Consider the following 27,253-nt stretch of genomic DNA (forward strand, 5'->3'; position numbering starts at 1 on the left):
CAACTCTCTTGAAAAGAAGTTATCTCTCTACTTCTTTAATAACAGTGTAACTTATTTGTCATAATATCATGTAATATAGAATCATGACAAATACAACTGTATTCAATAGTATATTCTTCTTAATTATAAAAAAATAAACATGACACACTTTTTTGAGATCTTTACTTTGACATTTGTTCTGAACTGATGTGGTGTCTTCTTTTCCTATTTTGCTCTCTCAGTTCCATTTTATTTTTGTGCCAGACATCAGAATCCAAGTCAATTTTACTCATTTAGTTAGAATGCCTTTTTCCTAATTTGTCTATATTTACTTAGCTATTGCATAAGGTGTTTTTAACTCTAAATTCAGTCTAATCAATGGATGATGACTCTTATGACTTTTGTGAAATATTTTTATATCAAAAGAGTTACTACTTTTTTTTTTTTTTTTTTTTTATTGAAATTTTTCAAAAGTTTTACAAATAAAAATCCACCCCCCCCTCCCCAACCACCCCACCCCCCCCCCGACTTCCCAGAACTGAATATAGGATTATTTAACAAATATTTTAAAAATAACATTTGCAATTTATAAAATAATTAATAATAATAATAAAAATCACAGTAATAATATATATAGAAATAATATACATAACATAAACTTTAAAATGAATAATATATACTAAAAAAGAAAAAAAATAAAAAATAAAAAGAGAAGAGAGAGAGAGAAAGAAGAAAGAAGAAAGTAGACGAAAAATAAAGCATATATATATATAAAAAAAAAAAAAATATATGAATAATAATACATTAAAAATGTATATATATAAAAAAGAAAAAGAAGAAAGAAAGAAAGAAAAAACAATCATTACAAATTATAAAAAGGCTAAATAATATTTTTCCATATCCAAATTATGTTGTATAAAATTTATCCATTTTTCCCATACCGCAAAAAATTTTTCTTGAGATTGCTCCTTTAAGAAAGCCGAAATCTTTGCCATTTCTGCCAAATACGAAACTTTATGAAACCATTCTTGTAAAGTAGGCAAAGATTCCTTCTTCCAATATTGTCCTATTAACAACCTAGCGGCTGTAATCAAATTTAACATCAATATAACCTCCTTAGCATCACAGTCAATAACAATACCTAGTAAAAATAATTGCGGAGTAAATTTTACCCTCCTTTTAAAAATTCTTTGAATATTCCACCATATCTTAATCCAAAAAGCTTTTATATGCTTACACGTCCACCAAATATGGTAATAGGTAGCATCCAAATATCCACATCTCCAGCATTTCGGCTGTAGATTAGGGTACATAATGGACATTTTCTTTGGGTCAAGGTGCCATCTATAAAACATCTTATAAAAATTCTCTCTTAAATTTTGCGCTTGTGTGAATTTAACATTTCTTATCCAAATAAGTTCCCAAGTATCCATTGAAATCGTTTCACCAATATTCTGTGCCCATTTAATCATACAATCTTTAACTAGTTCAAGTTCTGAATCTAATTCCACTAAAACCCCATAAACTCTCTTAATATGGGTTGGCCTTTGATCTCTTACTTGTTTTAAAAAAATTCCATCTTCTCTAAGCCAGCCCATTTTACAATCCATCTTCCATCTATCCACTATTTGTCTATATTGGAACCATGAATAAGTTAAGTTTTCATGTGTTAATTCTTCCAAAGATTTTAACTGCCAGTCTTGGCCATCCCATCTTAATAACTGTACGTAAGAGACCTTGTCCATATTTACCCCTTTCCTTATACCTTCTATGGCATGCCGAGGTATAGCCCATAATGGTATTTTGAAGTCACTTTTATAATACTTTCTCCACACTCTTAGCAAAGAGTTTCTTATAATATGAGACTTAAAAACCCAATCCACTTTTTTATTAAATATTAAATAGGCATGCCATCCAAAAAATAGGTCCCAGCCTTCCAAATGAAGTATTTCTGTATTTGTTAAATTCACCCAATCGCTAATCAATGTCAATACTACAGCATCATAATACAATTTCATATTTGGTACCTTGAGTCCACCTCTCTCACGAAAATCTTGCATTATTTTAAGTTTCACCCTTGGTTTTTTCCCTGCCCAAACAAATTTATTAATACCTTTTTGCCATTCATCTAAATTACGTTCGTTCTTTAAGATAGGTAACATTTGGAACAAAAAAATAAACTTTGGCAGGACATTCATTTTAATAACTGCAATTCTGCCCATAAGGGATAACTGTAAATTATTCCAGTTTTTTAAATCCTTCTGTACCTCCATCCACAGCTTTTCATAATTATTTTTATACAATTTTACATTAGAAGCAGATAATGTAACCCCCAAATATTTTACCTTATCAACAATTTCAAAGTCTGTTAAGTTAACTAGAGCCTGTTTATCACCATTAGTCATGTTTTTAGCTAATATTTTGGTCTTATTATTATTAATTTTAAAGCCAGAAACACGTCCATATTGTTGAATCAATTGTAATAATTTCACCACCGAAGAAACAGGTTGAGACAAAGTAACAACCAAGTCATCTGCAAAGGCTCTTAATTTATATTCTTTTTTATTAATTTCTATTCCTTTTATTTCTTGAGACTCCCGAATTTTAATCAACAAAATTTCCAGTGTTAAAACAAACAATAACGGAGACAACGGGCATCCCTGTCTTGTTCCTTTTTCTATTACAAAAGCCTCTGACAAACCCCCATTTACAATAATTTGAGCAGTCTGTTTTTGATATATATTGGATAATACTTGTAATATATTTTGTCCAAAATTCATCTCCTTGATTAAACACAGCATAAACTGCCAATTCACTTGATCAAAGGCTTTTTCAGCATCCAAAAATATCAAGCCTGCAGAGACTTGGTTATTCTTTTCTAAATACTCTAATAAATTAATAATTTGTCTAACGTTATTCTTCATATACCTTCCAGTTATAAAACCCGATTGATCCCTATGTATAAACTGCTGCAAGATCCCCATAAGCCTGTTAGCTAAAATTTTTGCAAAAATTTTATAATCCACATTTAAAAGAGATATAGGCCTATAATTTTTAGGCAAAGTAAGATCTTGACTATCTTTTGGAATCAATGATATAAATGCATTACGCCAGGATGGAGGGATCTCTAACCCCTGTAATAAATTATTAAACAGTTCACACAACGGTTGAATCATCTCTTCTACTAAAGCTTTATAATAAATAGATGTCAACCCATCCGTACCCGGCGCTTTGCCCAATTTCAATTGTTTAATAGCTGTAACAATTTCTTCCTTAGTAATTAAACCGTTAATCTTTTTTTCCTGATCTTCTGTTAATTTAGGAAAGTTGACTTTGCCTAAATAATTATTTATATCTGTAATTTGAATATTGGTACCCTTATATAATTTTTGATAGTATTCTAAAAAAGATTTCTTAATCAATTCTTTCTGATAAACCAATTTACCATTATAATTTATTTTATCTATATTCCTCTGTTTCTGTTTTTTTCTTAACTGATAAGCCAACCATCTCCCTGGTTTATTAGCATTACAAAATGTATTTTGTTTCATAAATAGCAAATTAGTTGCAGCTTGATCAGCCATCAGCATGTTAAATTGTGTTTTTAACAATTTTAAAGCTCCTTTAACCTTTTCATCTAAGGGATTTGAAATTAAAAGTTTCTCTTTTAATTTAATCTCCTCTTCCAAGTCTTTCCGTTTCTGAATCTGTTTCTGTCTATGCAAATTATTCATTTTTATCAAAATACCACGCATAAAAGCTTTACTTGCATCCCAGACCATTGACATTGATGTTCCCTTGTTCATATTTAAAGTAAAATATTCCTTTAAACATTCCTTTAATTTATGAACATTTTTTTCTTGTTTAAATAAATTCTCATTCACCCTCCAGGATCTCCTATCTTCCTTCTCTACAAACAGTTCCATCCAAACTGGACTATGATCGGACAATGTCCTAGGAAAAATTTTTACATTCTTCACCCTGTTGTATAAATCTGTTGTGATCAAAAAGAAATCAATTCTTGAGAAAGATTGGTGTCTATCTGAGAAAAACGTAAAATCCTTTTCTTCTTGATTACGTTCACGCCAATAGTCTCTCAATTCCCAATCTTCTTTCATGTCAAAAAAGGCTTTAGGTAATTTAGCCTGTTTAAAAAAGGTAGAAGAGCCTTTTTTGTCCATTTGTATATCTAAGACACCATTCCAGTCTCCCATTAAAATCACGGATCTATAGTCCAACAAAGTTATTTTCTGATGTAGTAACCTATAAAATTGCTCCTGTTGCTGGTTTGGTGCATACAACCCCACAATAAGAATTTTCTTGCCATATAAACCAAGTTCAAGCATAACATATCTTCCATAAGGATCTGATTCTAACAAGGTAGCAGATAAATTCTGTTTAACATAGATTACCACACCCCCTTTCTTCCCAGGGGCGAGAGATACAAAATGAGATCCCAAGCGAGGATTATTTAAATATTTTTGATCTTTAGCTGTAATATGAGTTTCTTGCAAGCAAATAATATCATTGTTGTGTTGTTTCAAATAGTGGTAAATTTTTTTTCTCTTTTGAGGAATGTTTAATCCATTAACATTCCAGGACAGGAGCTTTGCCATCTCCCTTGGCCTTCAGCCTGGAGAAGATCCGCTCAAATTCTGCTGCTGATGAATATGTAGCAGAGCTTTTGGGTCTTGCTCCTCCCACCGGCACTGAAGCAATTTGCTGAGTAGATTCTTCAATTTCTTTTTCTTTTTCTTTTTTCTGTTGTTCTTTTTCTTTACGTTTATGTGCTGCACGGGTCATTCTCTGTTCTTTAACCTCTGGTTGAGACATCCATACCACCTGTCCAGCAGTCATCATCCCTGTACCTTCAGATTTCTGTTCCATCTCTTTGTCACTCAAGACTTTATGCATCATGGGCAAAGGAGAGCCTGCTCCCAGGACCGTTTTATAAAATTCCTTAGCTTTAGCAACTGTATTAAGTCTATAACGTGTCCCCGCATGGCTCAAAACAATGCCCATCGGAATCTCCCATCTAAATGGCATTTGTCTTGCTTTAAGTTCATTTACTAAAAAAGCAAAATCTTTTCTGCTTCTTAAAATTTTAGGTGGAATTTCCTTTAAAATAATAATATCTTGGGCAGCAATCTGAAATCTTTTATTATAAAAAGTTTGTAGAATCTGATTTCGCAAAGACTTCTTAGCAAAATATATCACCACATCTCTAGGCAAATTCCTCTGTTTTGCAATCCAAGAATTAACTCTATAAATTCTTTCCACATCCCCACGTAACTCTTCTTTATCAATATTCAAAATAACAGCCAAGTCATTAATCACCATTTCCATCAAATCTTGAGTTTTATCTTCTTTCAGACCCCTTATTCTCAAAGCATATTCCATCTGTCTATACTGGAACATAAGAATATCATCTTGTGAAGTCTCCACTTTTTTCTCCATATCTTGAAATTTATAATCCAAAAGTTCAACTGTTTCTTCAATTTCCTCTACTCTGGAGTCCAGCTTCACAACCACTGAGGCCATTCCAGATAGAGCTAGAAGTATATCATCCCTCAAAATAGCATTATTCTGTTCTAAAAGCTCCTTCATCTCTTTCTTCATTTCCTCCTTAGTTTCAGATTTATTCTGATCCAAAAGTTGTTTCATTTCCTCCCTAAACTGTGAGACAGCACTTACCATTATTTCTTTAATGTCTTGTGCTGATGTGCCAGATGGGGGAGGTGAAGGTGGAGTAGATTTAGGTTGCTGCACTGAGGGTATTATTTTAAGTTGTTGTTGCACAGTAGAAGTAGCAGGAGAAGAAGTTACTTTAGAAGCTGCAGTAGCTGGTTGTCGTTTTGAAGCCATTTTAATTTATCTTCCTTTCTTCTTAAAAATACCAATAAAAATAAGTAATCCAAAAAAAAATTAAAAATAAGATAAAATAGAATAAGATAAGATCAATCTAAAAGTCCCCAAGAATAAAAAAGTAAAAAAAGTAAAAAAAAAGCAATATTAAACAACAATTCAGCCGATCCGTCTTTTAAAGGAAAAAAAAACTTTCAAAACGCCATTTTACTTTCACTCTCACTTTTCCGCCCAAAAAAAAAAAAAAGAGAAAGCTCAAAAAAATAAAAAAAAAAATCAGCAGATACTAAATAAACTAAATAAACTAAAAAAAATAAAATAAAGCTAAACTATAAATAAAATCCTTTAAACAGTTCTGTCCGGTTTAAGATTACTCACGGTTTCTTTAAGTACGGAGATGGTAGCGGCGTCTCGCTTTGTTTCCGAAGAAACAAAGACAGCTGAGAGGCGGAGAAGGCAATGAACTCCGAGGGAACCCTCTTTCTACCCCCCTAAAAATAAAAATCCAGGGAGAGTTAAGAGGTTCTACCTCTATTCATGCGATCTCTACCCCTTCCCTTCGCCCGGGAAGGGGATTGCGAGCCGCGGGCCAGCTGATAAACGCTGTGCTCCGCGGATCTGACACCTTCTCAGGAGGACGGCTACAAAGTAGCCGCCATCTCCACCGCTTTGACCACCGGAAGTCCCTAAAGAGTTACTACTTTAACTGGCAATCTTTTAAAACTTTTGGGGTAAAACCTCCATCAGCCAATTCAATAAAAACCACTGGAGGAACAGATTCAGCCTCCTCTTACATTCCCTCGCTTGTTATTAAAACTTGGTTCAGAGAGTAAAGGAGATTTAAGAGCAGATTTGAAGAGCAAAAGAGAATTTCTATTGTAGAAGTGAAAATTGATACCTACAGCTACGTTAGATGGATTTTCTAGTTCTTTGAGCATTTCAGCATACTGTAAATATTACAGGAAAATGATGCAAGAATGCAATAATCACCTAAACTAGGCAAGATTGCTGATTTTAATAATAATTCTGATAAAATAAATTCAGACAACATTCATTATTATGAATTAATGGGAACAAAGTTTAATTCAGTTATCCCAGTTTGTTTTGTTTCCAAATATCCAAATAATGGAATAATAATTGTTAAAGCAGAATCTTTCACATACTGATTGAATACAAATTTATTTTATTATCAAGGATGGCTCCTGCCTCCTTTTAGCTTTTTTGTCCCTTGACAGTTCAGTACATTTGTATATGTTCTAAGTCCTAGTATTTTCTAGCAAGTTAAGTTCTATCAAGAAATAATACTTATCTAAAACTAATCAAACTGTTTTATTGTATTTTCTAAATGTGAGATTTTTAAAACATTTTTCTTTCAAAGTTGTTTTTTTTTCCTTTTTCAGAATGGTTCAGAATGTTTTTCTAGTCCCTACTAAGCCTTGAGGTTCTCCTGTATATAAATAAATAAAAAGGAAAGGTCAATAAAATGTACACCTATCTTTAACTTCTGAGCAAGATTCCTTGTTGTAAACTAAGAATAATTAAAGTCTCAAGACTGTGTAGTCTGTTTTGTGGCTGTTGTTTCCCTATAATATATTTCTTCAGTTGACAAGCATGTGGATCAGGCATAGATTAATTTTTGACTGATACAACTTTTTTTTATTTTTGTTACACTTTTTAAAGGGTAGATCATACCGATAATAATTTCTGACTCTCTTTTTTCTTGCTGTTTTGTATATGTCTATATGTTTTTAGTTAGACTGTTACATCATTCCCGGTGAAATAAATGGGTCATCCTTTCAGAACTTCTTGCCAGCTATTTTTAAATACCGTATATGCCAGCGTATTAGGCGACCCGGTGTATAAGACGACCCCCGTCTTTATCGCCAAGCCGCATCCCTAGAACGTCATCTTATACGCCGGAAACTACCAGTATTTCCGGCGTATAAGACGACTCGGCGTATAAGACGACCCCCGTCTTTGGCGCCGAGTTTAGCGCTTCCGGAAGTCGTCTTATACGCCGGCATATACGGTAGTTGTGATTTTCTCATGCTAGAATCCACATTTTGTGGGTGTTTGCTCACTTTGGTTTACTTTTTACAAACTTTTCATGACAAAACTAGATACATTGTTTGACAATTTGGTCATGAAATGCTTAACAAGAAGAAAATACCAAGAACCCAAACATTTCAATCATGAGTTACACTTATTCTCTTGTGTTATAATCTATGCTTTCATCACATCCATAATAAGCACTGATATGCAAAACGTTTAATGGCTGCTGTATGCCTTCATCGTTAAAAAGACTTTTGTTTCTCTTTACTGAAAAAAATAGAGATGTATAATTGATATATATCAGTTGAAGATTTATTTATCTCTGAATTGTTTTGTGATTGAATGGAATCATTATAGAACTACTGTAGAATCTCAGTGAATGTTTCAGGATTGGTGAACATAGTTGTATTCCTATTCAATTGCAGTTTTGATCACTGTTCCTTATTGATTTTCTTTCCAAAAGGGAAGAAGGGACACTTTTTAAATATCTTTATAGAGACAGAATATAAAAAATAATTTAATCCCAAGATAATTTTAAAAAAAATTAAGCAATCAAATAAACTATATGTAAATTTGTGATAAGCTAAGCCAGTAATAAAATATTTTTCAAATTAAACTAGGAAAATAAAATAGGATCATACTTCTCTGTTTGTTAAGGGAGCAAGTCATTTGTACTAATATTTGAGGGCAAGTTACAAGCTAGCATAAATAAGGGTCTAATTGGAAAATAGCTTCAATAATCTGAAATTATTTAATGTGAACCCTAGCATTAATTATTTAATTAACATTAGCATTAATTAAAAGAAATCCATTGAATACAATTACATGGATTGTTTTAGTTATTTAGCAACCATAGGTTATACCTCAGCTTACTATTAATATTTAAGCTACAGCTAACAGCCATATTATTTTTGTCCATCATATTTCATGCTATTCAGATGTTAATGATTTTGAATCCATCTTTACTATTTCTAACATTTCTTGAGGCCCCAGCACCACCAACAGGATTTCAGTTTCTAGAGATTGTAGAATGCCTGTTGTCAATCTCTACATCCAATTCTCTTTGCTGTATTCCTGATAAATGAATGAAGAATATCAGGTTCATGGAAATTATTTTGAAGCCACTTTAATACAGCTACACAAAAAGTTATGAAGAGCCATTTAAAATAATTAAGAAAGGCTGTAAAACATGAAACAAAACATCTTTACTTTTATATACAGTAGTAGCCAAAATTGTGGAAACCTTTTGGGAAAAGTGTACAGTAGAAATACCACCTTTGGTTAAGTTTCCACCAATTTTTCTTCTAATTCTTTATAACTGTAGCCTTGTTCACTTAATAATACTATTTTACATTGCTTTCTAGGCAACCAGTCAACTCTTCACACCATTACTTTAATTTTATTACGTTTTACAAGCTCACTAAATGAAAGAACACAAAAAAAAAACCCCAACCAACTTGATAGTGATCACATAACACACTGACAAATGTCCTCCTCTCAGCTTCAATACATGACATCAATAACTGAATCCTACTGTGATCTGATTGGCTCATGCCAAAACAAGATGACACCTGATTGGCTCTCTAAACACTCATGCTCATTGGCTACAATCAGATGAAGGAAGGCTATCTTATATCAACCTAAGCAAGTTGTGCTTCCTTTTTTTGGTTATTTGGCTATAAGTTTTCATAGAATACAGTACATATAATTGAACAAACTTTGTTGCATTACATTCTTGATTAAATTATCTTTCCATTGATATATAATTTTATGGTATTACTCCCCCCCAAAAAGTGGTGTTATTAGCCATCAAACCTCAAAAATACACTATTCCCAAAAGATTTCCACAATTTTGGCCACTACTGTAATTCTATAAAGTCTAATATAATGTTAGCAAGAATAATAACTTATGGCTTCATGTGTAGAGATAGAAAGGCTATGAAACCATAATAAAATCCTTGAGAGAAATATATTAAACCTATAATATTTTTTCTTGATAGAACCATACCTAATTGAAATCTTAAGCTAGGATATAAGGAAGCAAGCACTATTTGTTCTGACATGTAGTTTATCTCCCACTTTTCTTCACTTGCTTTGATCACAACAGAACTCCCATCATCCAGTAATGTGATAACAATATAAATGTAGAAGAATAACAACATGAATTATCAGCATGACTCAGCAGGAGAACAATTTTGCTCTGCCAACCTGTACTGCAATCCTATCATCAGGGAACCTGCTGAAATAAATGAACTGGTGTTATATTTGGAAGGATTCCAGCTATCCTAAATGAACTGGATTCATGGTCTGATGATGATGCAGACATACTATCATGTTTTTTTGCAGTCTTTGCAAATACATGTTGCTTTTCCCTCTGTGCTGGCAGATTTTGTCTCCAGAAAGCAATGAATCACTTCATTCCAAGATGAACCACACTGTTAAAAGTGTCTTACATTGCTTACTTACTTACTTGATTTCATTTTGACCAATCTACTTTATTCAAATATTTGCTTGTTTATGATGTCATCCATTCCAGGAGATCTACTACATAATGAATGGAGATGTCCTCTGGGATTGTCTTGGTGGGGGAGATCTTTAAGACAAAAATGAAATAAAAGTAGAACTTCTGAGGGCAAAATTGGTAACATTCCTCTTGAGATGCTTTTAATAAAGTACCTGAAATGATAAAATACTGTTTATTCAGTTGATGAGGAGCTAAAAGTTTTTTTTTTTTTTTTGAAATGCAGCACCAAGTAAAATTCAAGTACAGGTAGTCCTTGACTTACAACTATTCATTTAGTGACTGTTTGAAGGCACTAAAAAAGTGACTTATGATCATTTTTCGTACTTGTAACTGTTGAATCATTCCCGTGGTCATGTGATCAAAAGTCAGACTCTTGGTAATTGTCTCATCTTTAATGAGGTGGCAGTGTCTGGGTGGGGCACATGATCCCCCTTTGCGACCTTTGGATAAGCAAAATCAATGGGGAAACTAGATTCACTTAACCATATTACTAACTTAACAATTGCAATGATTCATTTAACAAATGTGGCAAGAAAAGTCATAAAATGGGCCCAAACTCACTAACAAATGTTTTGCTTAGCAATATAAATTTTGGACTCAGTTGTGGTCATAAATCGAGGACTACCTGTAGATGAATAAGATACATAAATAACACAATCAATAACACATTTACTATTATAATGGTGGATTAGTTACTTGTGCAAGTGTAAATCTAAAATATTACAGTTTATGAAATAAAATATATATTATCTATAAGCAAGACAGCTAATATGTATTGAATCTAAAGTGATAAAACAGAAGTGATTATTCCTGTAATCAATTAATATCTCTTATTTTCATTATGGCAACACAGAATTTGGCTACTGCATAAATGGTAAAGGGTTGTGAATCCTCAAGGAAATAGTTCAGATAGAAATTGTCTGATCTTGGAAATTTATATATTAGGGACAGAATATAAGCAGATGCAATATACCTGAATAATTTACATAGTAATAATGGATACAAAATATTTGCCATCCCTTTGTCACCACTTCAGTAAATGACAAATTTCATTTGCTCTGAAAAAAAGAATTCTTTGGGTCAACTGCCAGTTTAAAACCTCTTCTCAGAGCTTTTGCTCTCCATAAGCTTTTTTTCAAGCTAGTCAGCAAATCCTAAACCTTGAATGGTAAAATGAGCTGACATTTGTTCCTGGAGACTAAATTTATATTGCCAGCCAGATAAATACTTAACTTTTGAATTCCTGACCATCATAGAGCTTTTTCTTAAGCTAATGCTTCCCATATGCTCTTGGCAGGGAGAATTATTTCTCTTAATCCCTTCCAAGGAACATGAATATCCCTTCAGAGGTCACTATACATGACATTTATTGGGTTCATATAAATAGAGGGTTTGTGAGCCCTTTTGAATTTTCAATCTTTTTGCATTTAATGATTTAATCCAACCTACATAGTTGATCCAAAGCTGCATATTTATGTAGCAATGTATACCATAGATGTTGAGCATTCTCTGATAATGATCTTGTGAACACTGATAGTCTTAGAAGTTTGGATACTTTTGCTAAATACAGATATGTAGCTTTGGATCATTTTCCTTAATAAATAAACGAACAAGAATAATTTTGACTTGTTTAATTTGGTTCTCTTTGGCTAGTTTTAAGATGTGTGAAGAACAGATCTTGTTTTAAGTCATATTTATGCAGAAATATTGAAAATTCAGTCAAGTTCACAACTTTTAAGGATCTCTATATATCTCCTTAAAAAACTGTCTAAGCGACCAAGAATAGCATTCCTTCTAAGTTTAAAAAAAAAACCCAAAATTTTTTGGTAAGATAGTCTGTTACTATCTATATTGCAGCTAAATTGGCTACATGTAAAATGGCAGCTTGTAAAGTGTATCAACAGATGACAAGGGGATACCTGTAAAACTGACAATCCAGTTCCCTCTGCAGTTGTAGTGTGTAAATATCACTTTTGTGTTACTTTTGGAATCCCTGTGTACTGTATTGCTGTCTGGAGCTCTTGTTGGTTATTTTTAAGTTGGCTCTGGCAATCCTGAAGGAATTCATTCATACCTTTAAAAAAACACACACACACACACACAAATTGAAGAATTGTTGTGCTTCTTTATTTTAAGCCTAGTCTGTATACTTTCTAATGATTCAGAAGCCCATGTATATAGGATGTTTCTTAGATTGCACACACTCTATTGTTGTGTCTAGCAGATACCCACATGTATAAAATCTGTGCAGTTGTGGGATTCAGCCAGTTCGCACACTTTGGCAGAACCGGTAGCTAATTTTTTGTTCCCCAGGCACAGAATGGACTTCCGGAAGTAGCATCCACACAGAGAACTGGTTGTTCACATATTTCAATCCCACCACTGGATCTGTGCAATAAATGGAATGAATCATTTAATGTATTGTTTCTCATCTTTTCGTTTTTTCTTAATTTAATGCTTTTAAGATGGGGTAAAACATATTAACTACCCAAAATATAGTATAGGTGGATTTAATAAATTTAAAAGTTTAAAAGTTCTCCAAAAGCATGAATTCCTGAAATAAATTATGACTCAGCTGTTGTAATTTGATTTTTAAAGGTTGCATTCTCAAAGCTGAATCTTTGAAGTAAGGAAGGTATAGTTCATTGTGTGTGGCTTGAAATTCCAATATGTGGTCCTAGCACATTCCAGATTGTGGAAGTACTGCATCTCAGCCTTCTCCATTTCAACAAAGCATTATCCACACTGTAAAATCTGCATAGCAGATACTGTGAGAGGGATCTAGATGTCCTAGTAAACAATCACTGAAATATGAGCCAGCAGTGTGCTGCAACTGCCAAAAAAGCCAATGCAGTTCTAAGTATTAGATTCTATTAAGATCATATGAAGTGTTAGTACTGCTTTATACTGCACTGGAATTCTGTATCCAGTGCTGGTTACCATGATACCATTAAGTATTTGAGACTCTAGAAAGAGTGCAGAGAAGAGCAACAAAGATGATTAGGGGACTGCAGGTTAAATCATATGATGGACAGTTGCAGGAACTGGATATGCCTAGCCTAAGAAAGAGAAGGACTGGGGATGACATGCTAGCAGTCTTCCCATATTTGAGGGGCTGTCACACAGAAGAGGGGGACAAAAGATTATCAAAGAGAGATCCAACCTAGAACTAAGAAGAAATTTCCTGACAATAAGAACAATCAGTGGAACAGCTTTGCTCCAGAAGGTATGGCTGCTTCATCACCGGAGGTTTTCAAAGAGAAATTGGACAGCCATTTGTTCGGAATGATATAAGTTCTAGACAACCATTTGTCTGGAATGGCATAGGGTCTCCTGCTGGAGCAGAGAGTTGACTAGAAGGTCTCTAAGGTCCCTTCCCACTCTAAATTCTAAGTACATTCTAATTAACTTCTAGATCAGGGGTAGGGAACCTTGGCTCTTTTATGACTTGTGGACTTCAACTCCCAAAATTCCTGAGTCAGCATGGCTGGTTAGAAATTCTAGGTATTGAAGTCCACAAGTCATAAAAGAGCCGAGGTTCCCTACCCCTGTTCTAGATCATGTTTGCATTCTAGTTCATGTTCAGAGTCAGATACTGTAGTCCAGGGGTGTCAAAATGCTGGCCCGTGGGCCAGACGCATCATCCGGAAGCCACGCCCACCCCATTGCCAGCAATGGCAAAACTATCCCGATACATCTCACGACGTTGCGTGACGTCGTGAGTTTGACATGTCTGCTGTAGTCAGATCTATGATCTATTTGTGAATTTCAGAATAACTTTTTTCCCTACTCAAATTATTTTTAGTTGTTTTAATAACTGTCACCAAATAATTGCTTTATTTTAAATTGTAGATATTACCCATGTTCTAAAGGTTTTTCTGTTTGTTGCAGTTTAGGTGACCTAAACTAGCCAAAGTAAATGTCTTAGCAGTGATTCTTTTTTGTTGGTAATTCACAGCTACCACTGGAAAAGCCTTGCTCTAAGGAAAATTGTTTTCTTTGTGTAGTTCTTTCTGCAGTAGAATCCGAATAACAGTGCCAATTATTGGCTTTATCATTTTGTAGCCTGTAGTGAAAATAAAAATGAAAACCACAGACCCTGGATGCAGCAAATTCAATCAAAACTGCTTATGAGAGCAAATCAACATTCACCCTCCAAAAAAAAGAGAGGGAAACCTTGGGGTATAAAATGGATAATATGGAATAAAGTGACACGTGCTTGTTTTTTTAGACCAATTGACAGAAGAAAAGTGATTTATTATTTTTTTCTTTTTTTTAATTGCATCTATTCTCTTAGGACTCACTAAATGTTAAACTGTTATACTGCAATAGCAAGATGGAAAACAAACAGTGCAAATATGTCTTGTTTTGTCACCTGATGTAAAGCACTTGGATACAATTCCTTGTTATAAATGGCATTCTGCTTTCTGGAGCTGGGTTTTGCAGTTGGGTTAAAAGCCAGGGTGCTAAATTTACTTTATTTATACTTATGTAAGTAATCTCATTCATTTTCATAAATAGGCATCACATTTTTCCTTTCTTCTGTCCTAAACATTAAAATCTTTCTCTTTTAATGCCAAATCAATTTTTATTCAGCCAATATATGCCCCCCTTTTAGAGGGCTATGTAAGGCTGCTATACCAATAAATGTCAGTATTCAATTTTATTGACACATCCTTAATATTCTCTTCACCATTTAAGAAGCGTTTGAATTACAAGACTTCCTCTTCTGTTTCATTTAGTCTATAAAATGTTACCTTTTTAAAAAAAAAAAACAAAGTCTAATTTAGTAGAAGAATCCAGCTGGCTGCTTAACTCATGTAGTAGGCCTTATTAGCGCCACAGTTATTTACTGTTTGCCTCACCAAATCAAATAATTGACCCACATAATTTCCCCCCCTCTAGGGCATTATTATTTCTGACCTCAGTTTTACTGAACTGAAAGTCAAGGATAGGCAGACACTATTAGGGCTGTAAATACTTTCCTTGGCTTTCTGCTCAATATGACTTTCATTACTTTTTTTAAAATTCTAATTAAGAACTTAATTATATGAAAAACTGACATGCTCCAAAGGAAGGCACCAGCTTCAAGTGTCAAATTGATAACAATTCTCACAAGTCCCATGCATAGAATTAAAAAAAATAGAAAAGTTAATTAACTCCAGCCCAGTGTGCACCATTTTGAAAATCTATAGTATTGTATTCCTTTTGAAATATTAACATGATGAATAATATTCCCTTAATTTGTTAGCTTTATTTTCTGTATTTTAAGGCAGTCTCTTTTTTTGGCTGAAAGTTTAATGGAAGTTTGCTCTGTCAAAATGTCACCTTCCTGGTTTCACCTTCTTGGGAATTGCCAGTCCTAGTTGACCAATTGTAAAAGCTGACAATTGAGTCAAATATAACTATCACTTATTTTTCTATTTTTGATGCTAGGTCATCCAGATTTTGGCTAGAATTTTTCCTCTGCAACTAGTAACAGAATTGTCAAAGAAATCGCCTATAAAAACTGCTTTTACTGATTCATTTGAGGTTTAGAATTATTCTTGGAACCTTGTGAAAGATAGTATAGAGGAAGATTGACATAAAAAGTAATCCTGCACAAATCCAGGTCATAATATAGAATTGTTCTAAAGGATAGTTACATTTTTAAAGGTAGCATGAGTTTAGTATGCAAGAATGAAAATATATTCTATGAAATCTGTGGATTGCTTGATATATAGTGGAAGTAATGGAAGGAAGGAGAAATAACACTTCTGTAAAATATATACCATTTTTTAAAATGTAGAATTGAATTTTTTTTTTTAAAAAATAAAAAAGTCACACCATCTTCCCCCTGGTCGCATGACTGCCATTTTATATTCTCGGAAACCTCTTCGCCTTTATGCCTGGTGGCCTAGAACTCTGCAATCATGTGTTCGGCCTTTGCAATCTTCTCTGCTGGTTCCCCAGAAAATCAATGGAGACGCTAGCAAGGAAGGTTATAAGTACATTAGAGGGGATTTCGGATTTAGGTCTGTTCCTCCAGCACAAGAGAGATTTTCTCTCTATATATGCATCCTCCCCCACACTGGAGGAACAGACCTTGAATCTGACAAAAAACGCTAGTGTTGAATCTGGCAAAAACAGTAATGAAGGTCATTATTCTGAATCTTTCAGAATGCCTGTGTTCACTAGTGGTTTTGCAAGCATCATAATTTCTGCCTTTCTGGGGGGAAAAGGGCTATTCTTTTTTCCCCCCATATATTTTATTGATTTTTTAAAAACATAAATCACTTAATAGTTGGTAAACAGTGTGCTTTCTGGGTTTACATTTGTAAAGAAAAATAATTAACAATTGGTTTCTATAATCCATAATCCACATAGTACATTTAGTTGATTTGCCCTTTTCCCCAAAATGTCTTCTTTACAAACCTTGAAATAAATACAGTTCTTATTATTTTGATAAATAACAGTTACATATATGTTTTTCCCCAGTATTCCTAGAAATAATGATCACATCAATATAATATTTCTTTTCTATCTAATCACTCTGCTTGCCTCATCTTTTATCCTGTTACAGTCCTTATTTAGATTTGCTTCTCCCATAAAGTTCAAAGTATTCTTACTGGTTAAGGTTTTCTCAACAGTTAATTACATTTAAAGATTTAAATCCATTTTTCCCATATAAACCATCTCAACACTTTTACATTTCTTAAAGAATAGGTAAAAACAGTAAAGAAAAGGAAAAGAGAGCAAGAATAAAGAAACATAAAAAGTAAAATACTACTTAAAATATATATTCTTCCTAAGCTAATATATATTCATTCCCAAAACTTCTTATTCTTTTTAACCATGATTAAAATATACATTTAATCTTTAAATATTCCATTTAATGTACCTAGTCATCTAATCCTTTAACTCTTAATCAAAACATTGTTTTCTTTTTTATACTTTATAATTTCCCTAAATTCAGACACCTTTAATTATCTAAAACATTTCTTTCATCTAGGCCATTCAGCAGTATTATATTACTTATATCAAGAAATAAAATAAAAAGGGGAAAAAAGCATACAGTATTAAGGAATTCATCTCTTAGAATGACATATATATTCAGAATCTTTTCTATTTCTTTAACCATATTCAAACAAATGTTTCTTTTTTAAATATTCTCTCTTATAGATCCCATCATCTATTTTCTTAATTTTCACTTTGATGTTTTTCCTTTGACCAGTATCTTTCTTGATCAATGTGTTTTGCTGAATCAAAAAGTTTTTCCATATATTCATGACTGTTGCTGTAGGTATAAGAAGTAAATCGAATAAAGTGTCTTTATGTGAGGCCTTTGCCTTTCCATGTTTCTTGAAAATGTTTTTCTCTTTCTCCTTCTTTGCTTCTCTTATCATTTCCTTTCTCTCTGATGTTTTCAACATTTCTACATTCCATTTTATCCAATCTGTTCTTTTGTCTTCAGATTTATTTTGTAGTCTTAAGGGATGAGTTGTTTTTTTCCATTTGTTGTAAATTTTTTCCCACTAGGATTAAATCATGTTTTCTTGCTTTGTTAAGTTCCATCTTTGAGTCTCTATTTTCAATTTTATGTCCACTTATTTGTTTTGTCTGCTCCTTCTCTGTTGTTGTTTCTTGGAAGTTTTTTTTTGTTGTAAAGTTAACTTAGAGATAAATTGATTTGTATTTTCAAAGTTATTTTGGATTTTTTTTAAAATTGGAACTCAGTGTTATTTAAATTAACTGCAGTATACTATCTATCTCCTCCTGAGAGGTATTTATGTTTTCTTGTTGTGTTCTATCTACGTGTCTCTGATCCATGGTGGCCAAATTTGGAGTTTTCCTTCTTATCTGCAAATAGATTTAGAGTCCCGGTTAAATAGATATTTGTAAGCCAAAGAGTTCAAAAAAGTATTTTTTCCTAAAGTTTATAATTCTCTCTTTGTCTGCAACCCAAATTGTTGTCTTTTTCTTTTTTCTTTTTTTGTCACAGCTCTTATTTATTATTAAAGCTTTGAAGGTCACAAACAGAGTTTTGGCAAGTTCTCTATGGAAATCATAGTTGTCATAATCTTCATCCACCACTAGGTGTCAGCATACATTTAATTTTCAATATGAACAATGGTCTTTAAAATGAGAGTCTTAACCATTCAACAATCTTAAATTTGTCCAAAGTTACATTTTAGCTTTCAAGTTCATAAATTTATTTCACTACCATATATTTTGATCCTCCATAGAAATTTTAATTCGCCATTTCCGTTAGTATAAGGATGGCGTGGAAGTCCCCCTCCTTTACTTTCGGAGGTATTTTGCTTCTTGGGGATCTTTTCCAGGAAATTAAGTGCAGAACAGAAAAGGGAAAATCAGATTCCTCACCCAGTTTCAAGCACGCTGTTTACTGTAATGCTGGTTAGTTGTTTTGGGCTCCGGTTGCAAGTAGCTTGGGCTGATCGATGAAATACAGCCTTTCTCCTGTCAGGTTAGAAGGCTTTCCCCAAGACGAACGGAACAACCGCCATCACTCCAGAGTCGCTGGGGCACCCTTCTTTTTTCGTCGCCTCTCCGTGGCAGCTTGGACCCATTAGGGTCTCCAGGCAGGATGAAAGTTGGCTGCGGGGGTGCGGCGGTCCACAAGCCCGCAACCAGTCCACTACCGCACAGGACCAGAAGTCTCTGAAAAGGGCTATTCTTTTTTTTTTTTTAAATAAAAGTTTTATTGGTTTTTTCCATTTTTTACAAAAGCTTAGGACACAACGTGGTGGTCAGAATATCAAATCATTCAAGAACAAAATCATATACATATAGCTCAAATTATTTATAAACAATTTCCTCTCTATAAGGAATAATATTACTTATTAAAATTAATACAATTTTAGATAAAGTTCCATCAAACAAAAATCCTCTATCACCTTGCAATTATGATAATCTATATCCTGTTTTAAGCTTTACTAATTACAATTGTCATATTCCAGTTACATTTCAGTAAGCATCTAATTGGAATTCCAGGTATCCTTAATATTAGATCACTCATTAAAACTAAGTTTTTCCCTATCACATGTAGCTCTTACAACCTATTTTTCATATTTAAAATAACAATATAAATCCAACAAATACAGTTCTATTTTTAAAAATATATTCTATAATTTCATCAATCTACATCTATAAAAAATCTTTTTAAGCCCTTTTATGAAGTTTTATTGAAAGGGCTATTCTAATTAGGAATGTGTCTACTACTTCTGTTCTATAGTGTTGGCTTGTGTGAAATGAGAGTAGAGATGATGAGACATATACTTTCTCATTCGTTTTAGAGAGATACCCATCTTGTATGTATCGTGTAGTCCACAGGTCGGCAACGTGCAGCTCTGGAGCCGCATGTGGTTTTTTGAGCCTTCCCCTGCGGCTCCCAGCCTTCTTTGTCATTTGGAGAGAGAGAGAGAGAGAGAGAGAGAGAGAGAGAGAGAGAGAGAGAGAGAGAGAGTGACACTTATACCTTTCCCTTCTCTCTCGCTCGCTTCGCTCTCTCTCTCTCTCTCTCTCTCTCTCTCTCTCTCTGCGTGTGTGTGTGTGTGCGTGTGTGTGTGTAAAAAAGAGAGTGGCCTCACCCTGTTCAACAAGCTAACAAGCTTATTGGACGGGGCTCCTGCCTTGGCTGCATCTCTGCAGGAAGCAGGAAGGGCAGGAGAGAGCTAGCTAGCCCAGCTATGCTGACTCAGGAATTCTGGGAGTTGAAGTCTATGAGTCATAAAAGAGCCAAGGCTGCCTACCCCTGAGCTAGCCCAATAAGAATGTGTCTCAGCTTCTTGGAGAACAGCTTGAAGCCAGCTTACCAGGTGAGCAGAAGATCGGAGAGAGGGAGAGGGGGGAGAGAGAGAGAGAGAGAGAGAGAGAGAGAGAGAGAGAAACACACACACACACACTGAGTGGGGGAAGAGGACTGGCAGACCAAGGGCAGAAAGAGAGAGGGGGGAGGGAGGAAGGGAGGGAGAGAGAGAGACAGAGAGAGACCCTTTTGACATCTAAAATGAAGATAACACTGCATATATCCTTTTCACCTTTACACTCTATACACACACACACAAACACACACACACCTATAATAAAGGTAAAAAAGGATATATGCACTGTTATCTTCATTTTAGATATCAAAGGGGTTTTGCGGCTCCCAGTGTTTTATTTTTGGTGGGAAACGGGTCCAAGGGGCTCTTTGAGTGTTTTGGGTTGCCTACCCCTGATATAGTAAAAAAAAAGTACCCATATTTTGTACAATGGTTATTAAACCATGTCAACAGTTCATTACAACAGAGTAGTTTTGTTGGCAGTACTTCAAACTTTGATTTAGTATTTATTTTACTTTTATATAAAACTGACACATTATTTCTTTTGTTTTACAGCTGGTCCATGTCAGTATTGGGATATCTAACTAGTAATAGCTGGCTTAGTCTTAAGGGAATTCATTTTACGAATCCTTTTCAAGTTTTTAAAATAAGTCTGGTTAACATTATTACAGGTTAGGATCTATCTTATTCCTAAGAACAAATTTATTCTTAGAAATAAAATACCTAGCTATTTGAGAAAATAGATAGTGAGCAATAGTTAAGCTAGCATGAATTATCTAGTGAAGGAAGATTGTAAACCCAATCTTTCCAACCTACTGCCTTTCAAGGGTGTTTGGCTTCAACTCTCACCCTAAATTATTAGCGATTAATGCTAAATTAATACATATTCCATAATTTCATATTGTCTGGACAGTATTGGACGATACTAGAAGAAGATTTCTGTAAATCAGTTCTAATTGTATATGAAATTAACACAAGACCTGGGTGTTCAGGAAGATCTGGAATAGTTCATTCCAAATGAGAGAAGATCAATTAAAAAATCAGCAACACGTTTTGCCATTACCAATGACTCTGAGTTTCTCTTTTCACTCATTCTACTATACCTAAATGGAATTTTGCTTTGCTTTTTTCTGTTTTGAATTAGTGCTGTATTTATGTGGCCTTGCAGCTTCATTGGATAGCCCAAAGTTGTCAGGATATTTTATCTTGAATCACAAATGACCTGCTCACTATTTTAGTTGTGATTTTACAGATATATATGTAGATATCTAGAAAGAATTCAAATTCCGTGAATCCAATCTTGAAGTTTTAGTTTGATACTGCAAAACTAACCAGTGAAATTAACAAATATATCTTTTGATTTTTTTTTCTCTTTTTCTTCCCACAAGGAACTACTAATCTTTTTACAGAATTTGCCTACGATGCATTGGGGAAATGAAGATATCAGTGTTCTCCTTGCTGAAGCCTACAGACTGAAGTTTGCATTTGCAGATGCACCGAACCATTACAAGAGATAAAAAGAAATTACGAAGTGTGGCTCTGATTGTGACACCAAATCAGTTTCTATATTGTGGTTGTGCTGGAACACAGTTGTCAACTGTTGAGCAAGAAGCTATTGGATTACCAAAGAAATGAGAGTACAGGCTTGGGGAAAACGTTGTGTACTTAAAAAGAAATATTCTTGTTCACCGATTAAAAAAAATAAATTTTATTTTCATTATGGTCCCTTTTTTCTTTGGTAATTGAGTTACTCTGCAAATGTGTTATGTTCATTGGGATCTAATGACTGATTATGTTGTCTCCATCAGTTTTATTCCTAGTCAATTATGTTCAACATTTTGATGGAAGTATTTTTGGTGTCTGAGGTGCATGCAAGCTAACAAGAATAATCAGTCTTGCATTGAAAATGAGTACAAATAAATTAGGCAAAAAGGTCATATAGAGGTTGTTGCACACTTATTTTGTTCACAAACACAGGATATTTAACTTCTTTTAATAGAAATGTTGTTTACACAATGAAACCCAGGAGTAGATTTTTATGGAACACAATATTTAAAACTTGAAAATAGTGCCACATGCATGGTGAAATAAGATCCTCAGATGTTTTACTCAGCAGTGTGCAGATAATGTTTACTATGTTATTTGATGTTAGAGTTTCCAAAATATATTGACTATAGAATAGGAAATAAGTTTGGCTTGCCATAATGTATTATTAAGTTAATGGTTTTAAACCTTTTTGAGCATGTAGATCTTTTAGTTTCAATATTTTCCTAGATAAAATCTTACTTTATAGATGAAGAATATATTTTGATGTGCTAATTGCCTTATTTTGAATTTATGATATGATAGGGCACTTGACAATGTGATTTGGTATGAGTATGGGTATACTTCAGAATATAAGCATGGAGTTGCAGTGTGTTGGTCAGGGTTAGAAAACTGCACTGATTAAGTCTTTTCAAATCTACTCTCTTGCATCCATCATGCAGAGTTCTTGATTAATTAAGACTCAATTTATATTAAAAAATGTATGTTTAGCAGCAACTTATCGAAGGAATTCAGTGAAAGGACTTTATTAGTAATATAAATGATTTGGCTTTCTAAAATATTCACCAACCATTTTTTGAAGAGTCCAGTTTAACAGACTCAAGCAGTTAATGTTTCCACTACATTTTTTAAGCAAAAGGTGATTTATTCTTTTAAGACTATCTTATCTCACATACAGTTGACCAAGCCAAGTGTTCTTGATTTTCATATAGAGTAAAGGTTGTTGCAAAAGTACCAATGATACCAGTATGCTTCTACTAAATATGATCTATGAAAACCTCTTTATCACTCATATCTTCACTAAGTCCTGAATCAATCCAAACTATAAATGGAGTAACATAATATTAGAAGCTCTTCAAGTGTGCCTTTAAGTCTTTATTTGAATGCCTTAGTGTGGTTGTATACAGTATGTTGACTTCCTTTCTGTATGTATAGATGCCAAAATACATGATAATTACAGGAAATAGAACTATTTTTCTGGCCTTTCATAGGCTGCAAAGATGTTTCAAAGTTTCTTGTTTAAAGATATTTTGTTCAGTAGAGTATTTGCCATATTCTCTTTCTGACATTGTTTAACTATGCATTTGGATTGTATTGGGCTACGTGATTGTGAAACATACTCCAGTTCCATTTGAATTCCTCATTTTCAAATGCATGCTTTTTAATAGCTTTATTGAACAAAGCAGAGTAGTTCTGTTATTATTGTAACACAGAAGCACAGTCACAAAGAGGATATAATTATTGAGAACTTCCAGATCAGTACTGATCTGAGAGGGATACATTATTGAGGAGTTACGCCATCACTTTCTGTTAAAGTATCTGTTAATTCTAATCCTATCATCCATCTACTAATATACCATGCAGAGTCTGAGTCATTCACAGCCAATGTATTCCAATAGATTCTTGACTTTAATCATATAATGGAAATAACATTTAGGAAGGTTCTTAGCCACAAGGGTTAAGCGATTCTTAAACATAATGATACTTTAAAGTTCAGTGTATTATTATTTTTAAATTGTCAGATTATGTCAAATAAAATGTATAAAACTTTCCCCGCCCTCAAGAAAAAAACCCAGTTGAAATGCAATGAGAGTGAAAATTGTATGAATCATTACAAAAGAAAATAAGATATAGAGAACATGGATTTGTACTTTTTAAAATTGTATAATTTGCATAGGAATATCTCGTATGTAAAATGGGTCTGTTTTATTGTGTTAAATGTATTGGGAGAAATGAAAAAAATCTTTGTTAATTCCATTTGATATGACTTTCACGCTTTGTTAGGATCATTATTGCTTCCTCTTCAAAACTGAATAATATTTCATGCTGTGAACAAAAAACCATGAGTGCATCAGAAGCAAAGGATGCCTCTGTCCTCCAATGTTGTACAAAAATTGGGTATTTAAGACAGCTGATATCATTCTGGTCATCTGATATATTATCTGTGTACTTATTTTTTTTCCTTGAAATTGTGTCTTGATTTCTTTGTATAACTCAGGAAAAGTGCCATCCCAACCGGCTGTTATGTGGAAAAAATATTTCTGCTGCTTTTACATCCCTTTGTTAAAATTTTGAATTGCTATCTAATATCAATATTCTTCCATTTAAGATTTACTAACATAGAAAAGATATTGGAACAATTCAATAATTTAGCATGATTTGTAATGTTATATTGAAGGCTTAAAGCCTTCTTGTCATAAATGCAATATTAATTGTACAGTGAAGATAACCAATTTCTATCTATAGTATATGCTTAGTAGTGTAAATAAAAACAATGTACTAAATATGTAAATATGAAATATGAAAGATACAACTATCTTGCAATCGCCTGTACATCTCAAACATACTATAACAAACTAGTTGCACTAGTCTTTAATTTCATATGGAAAAGCCCATAGATTTGTATTACATCAATAAAATGTAATTAATACCCAAGATTTTGTATATATGTGTCTGTTGTATAATTTTTGGAATTCATAATAGCATATAATTTCAAATGAATAAATCTTTTTATGTCACGATATGTAGGTATAACAGGAAATCCTAAAAGATTTTGAAATTATTTTAATGGTAATGATTGTATGATGAATGCTAAAAAAATAAATGTGTATGCTGCCAAGTACACAAATATTACTAGGAGAGAGAGAGAAAGAAAGAAAGAGAGAGGGGGGGGTTTGCAAATAAAGCAACAGACATTATGGTAAAATTTTAGTACTGACATCAAATATTGACCTTGTGCTTTTCATTTTTGCTCAGAGTTTTAAGATATTAAGGCAATGTAATCTATTTTTAAAAAGCATATTTAATGAAATATAACCACTCTTACACGTGTTTGCTCTTTTACATAACTATTTTTGTCACACAAGGCTTTTAAGAATTAAAAAGTAGGTCTTGGATAGCTGAAGGGGAAAAATATAGCTTTTATGTTGAATATTGCAAAAATGAGATGATAATACTGATTCATTCTAGGTGAGAGAATAGGATTTTGTATTTTAAGTTTTAAATTGTGTTTTTACTTGAATTCTACCCAATTCCTTTCTCGCCCAGCTTTTTTATTTAGTAACCTTCCTAATAATAGCGGAACAGATTATACTACCTGTTCTGTAAAGATCCTTTTCATTTATGTAGGGATTTTTGCTTTAAATGCCCTTAAAAAAAAAAAAAAACCCAAGACTGTGGCAAAACATATGTGCAAAAGGATCTGTTTTCCTTTGATTGTCTTACCATTGCAATCACTTTGCAACTAGTGATTCATATCATACTTGAAGAAAAAAAAAATTTGGGGTGGGGTTTTCTTACTAAAGTACTGCAGACTTTCTCTGCTAGAAGAACATTTTATAGAAATCATAATAAATTAATCCAGCTTTGCATGGAGCCCTGCAGAGAAAAATCAAAGGAGATATATAGGTTTATCAAATTCTAAGGAGAAAATAATAGCATTAATCATTTACTTGACTTTCATCAAGCATATGATTTATTATTTCACTTTATAAACCTTGTTTATTAAGAATTGGTGTACAGATAGCACATATCTCTACGGCTAAGATAATGATAGTAGTCTTTCAATTTCAAATTATCTTGTGCCCATTAACCAGCAGGGTCACATCAAGGAGGTCTGTAGAAAGTGTGGATTTATGGAAGAAGGATTATTCTGGAAAACGAGCTTTTTTATTGTGTGTGATGGTTAAAGGAATATCTGAGAAGCTTATTCTGATATATGTATTTCATCTAGGTGTTTATGGTTTTAATATATATCTTCTGGGATTTTTAACGTCTTTTGGAATATCACCAAACAAAGAAAAAAGATGAACTGGAACAAAACAACCCAACGTAACATCCATATTGCGACTGCCACTGAGAAGTATAAAACGATCTAGCAAGAAACTCAAATTTCCTGGTCCAAAAGCAAACAAAAAATCATGACAGAGTAGCAATTTTAATGTTGAGCCTGAAATTGGACACATCTCGACCCTCATCCAGTCCAAAGCTTTTTTTTTTTTGGGGGCTGGCTTTAAATCATCAAAATGAAAAACAAGAACTGCTAATATCACACTTTGGAGATACTTGTTTAACTGTGATTTATTGAGGTGCAGGTGGCCAGATTCAATTCAACATGCTAAGCCAATAAGCCACAGTTGGATACATATAACACTACCAAAATTAAGAGAAGTGAACGGTCCACTAATGCTCATATCCATAACATTCTTTTCAATTCCATAGTGATTTTATATTTTATTTGGAGTTAAAAAAATCTGCAAGTTTTATGCCCTCTTTCTGTGGAGCAATATTCCAGGTACCCTTTGTCCCTTTGGGGCCTGGTATTTTTTTTATTTGTAATGTTCAGAAAGGCAGAGCACAAGGATGCATTAACATATGCTCCAGAGAGAGTCTGCAATAATTCTGAATGGCATCTCTCCATTTCTTTCCAGTTTTGGTCATTCCTCAGGCTCCTTGCTGTGGCCTGATCATAAGAAGAGAGAAATTGCGATGGCTAGAAGATAATTACCCCTCCTGTCTCCCCTTTGGGCATCCCTGGGATTCTATTGATGAAACTTGCTAACAATGAAGTTGTATTTTATGCTTGGCAACTTTCAGCACTCTGGACAGAAACCAAGAGATGTGAAAGTCAGGAAAATCTGCCAATGCATCATGTGCGCCTGCTACACTGAATAATTAAAACAATTTAATTTGAACGGCTTCCATTTGCCTTTTCTGGCTTTAATGTCTCATATTAAGAGATTGCACCAGACAATGAAACCAAAAATGGATTTTGCTGATTTTCAAGTCCATTTGCATTAACTAGTTCCACTTTTAAAAGTCGGACAGCTTTAAGACATTGGATTTCTTAAAGATCATTGTAAGATGCAGCTATCATACTTCTTCCTGGGAATGTAGTACAATGCAGCATGTCTAATTCAAGGCATTTTTTTTCCTATTATCAACAAATAATTTTTAGCCCTTTTGA

General features: G+C 33.4%; 1 protein-coding gene across 1 annotated transcript in view; it reads left to right on the forward strand.

The window, feature by feature from the left end:
* The window catches only part of TBC1D22A (TBC1 domain family member 22A), a 128,102-nt gene extending 103,379 nt beyond the window's left edge, over window positions 1–24,723 (forward strand). Inside the window, exon 13 of the mRNA XM_039345917.1 lies at window positions 21,633–24,723. Coding sequence (XP_039201851.1) covers window positions 21,633–21,761 — 129 coding nt within the window. The 3' untranslated portion in view covers window positions 21,762–24,723. The remainder of the gene's footprint in view (window positions 1–21,632) is intronic.
* Window positions 24,724–27,253: the final 2,530 nt, after the last annotated feature.

This window comes from Crotalus tigris, unplaced genomic scaffold (genome assembly GCF_016545835.1).
Source record: "Crotalus tigris isolate CLP2741 ecotype Arizona unplaced genomic scaffold, ASM1654583v1 scf7180000017987.690289119674:8195010, whole genome shotgun sequence".
NCBI lineage: Eukaryota > Metazoa > Chordata > Lepidosauria > Squamata > Viperidae > Crotalus > Crotalus tigris.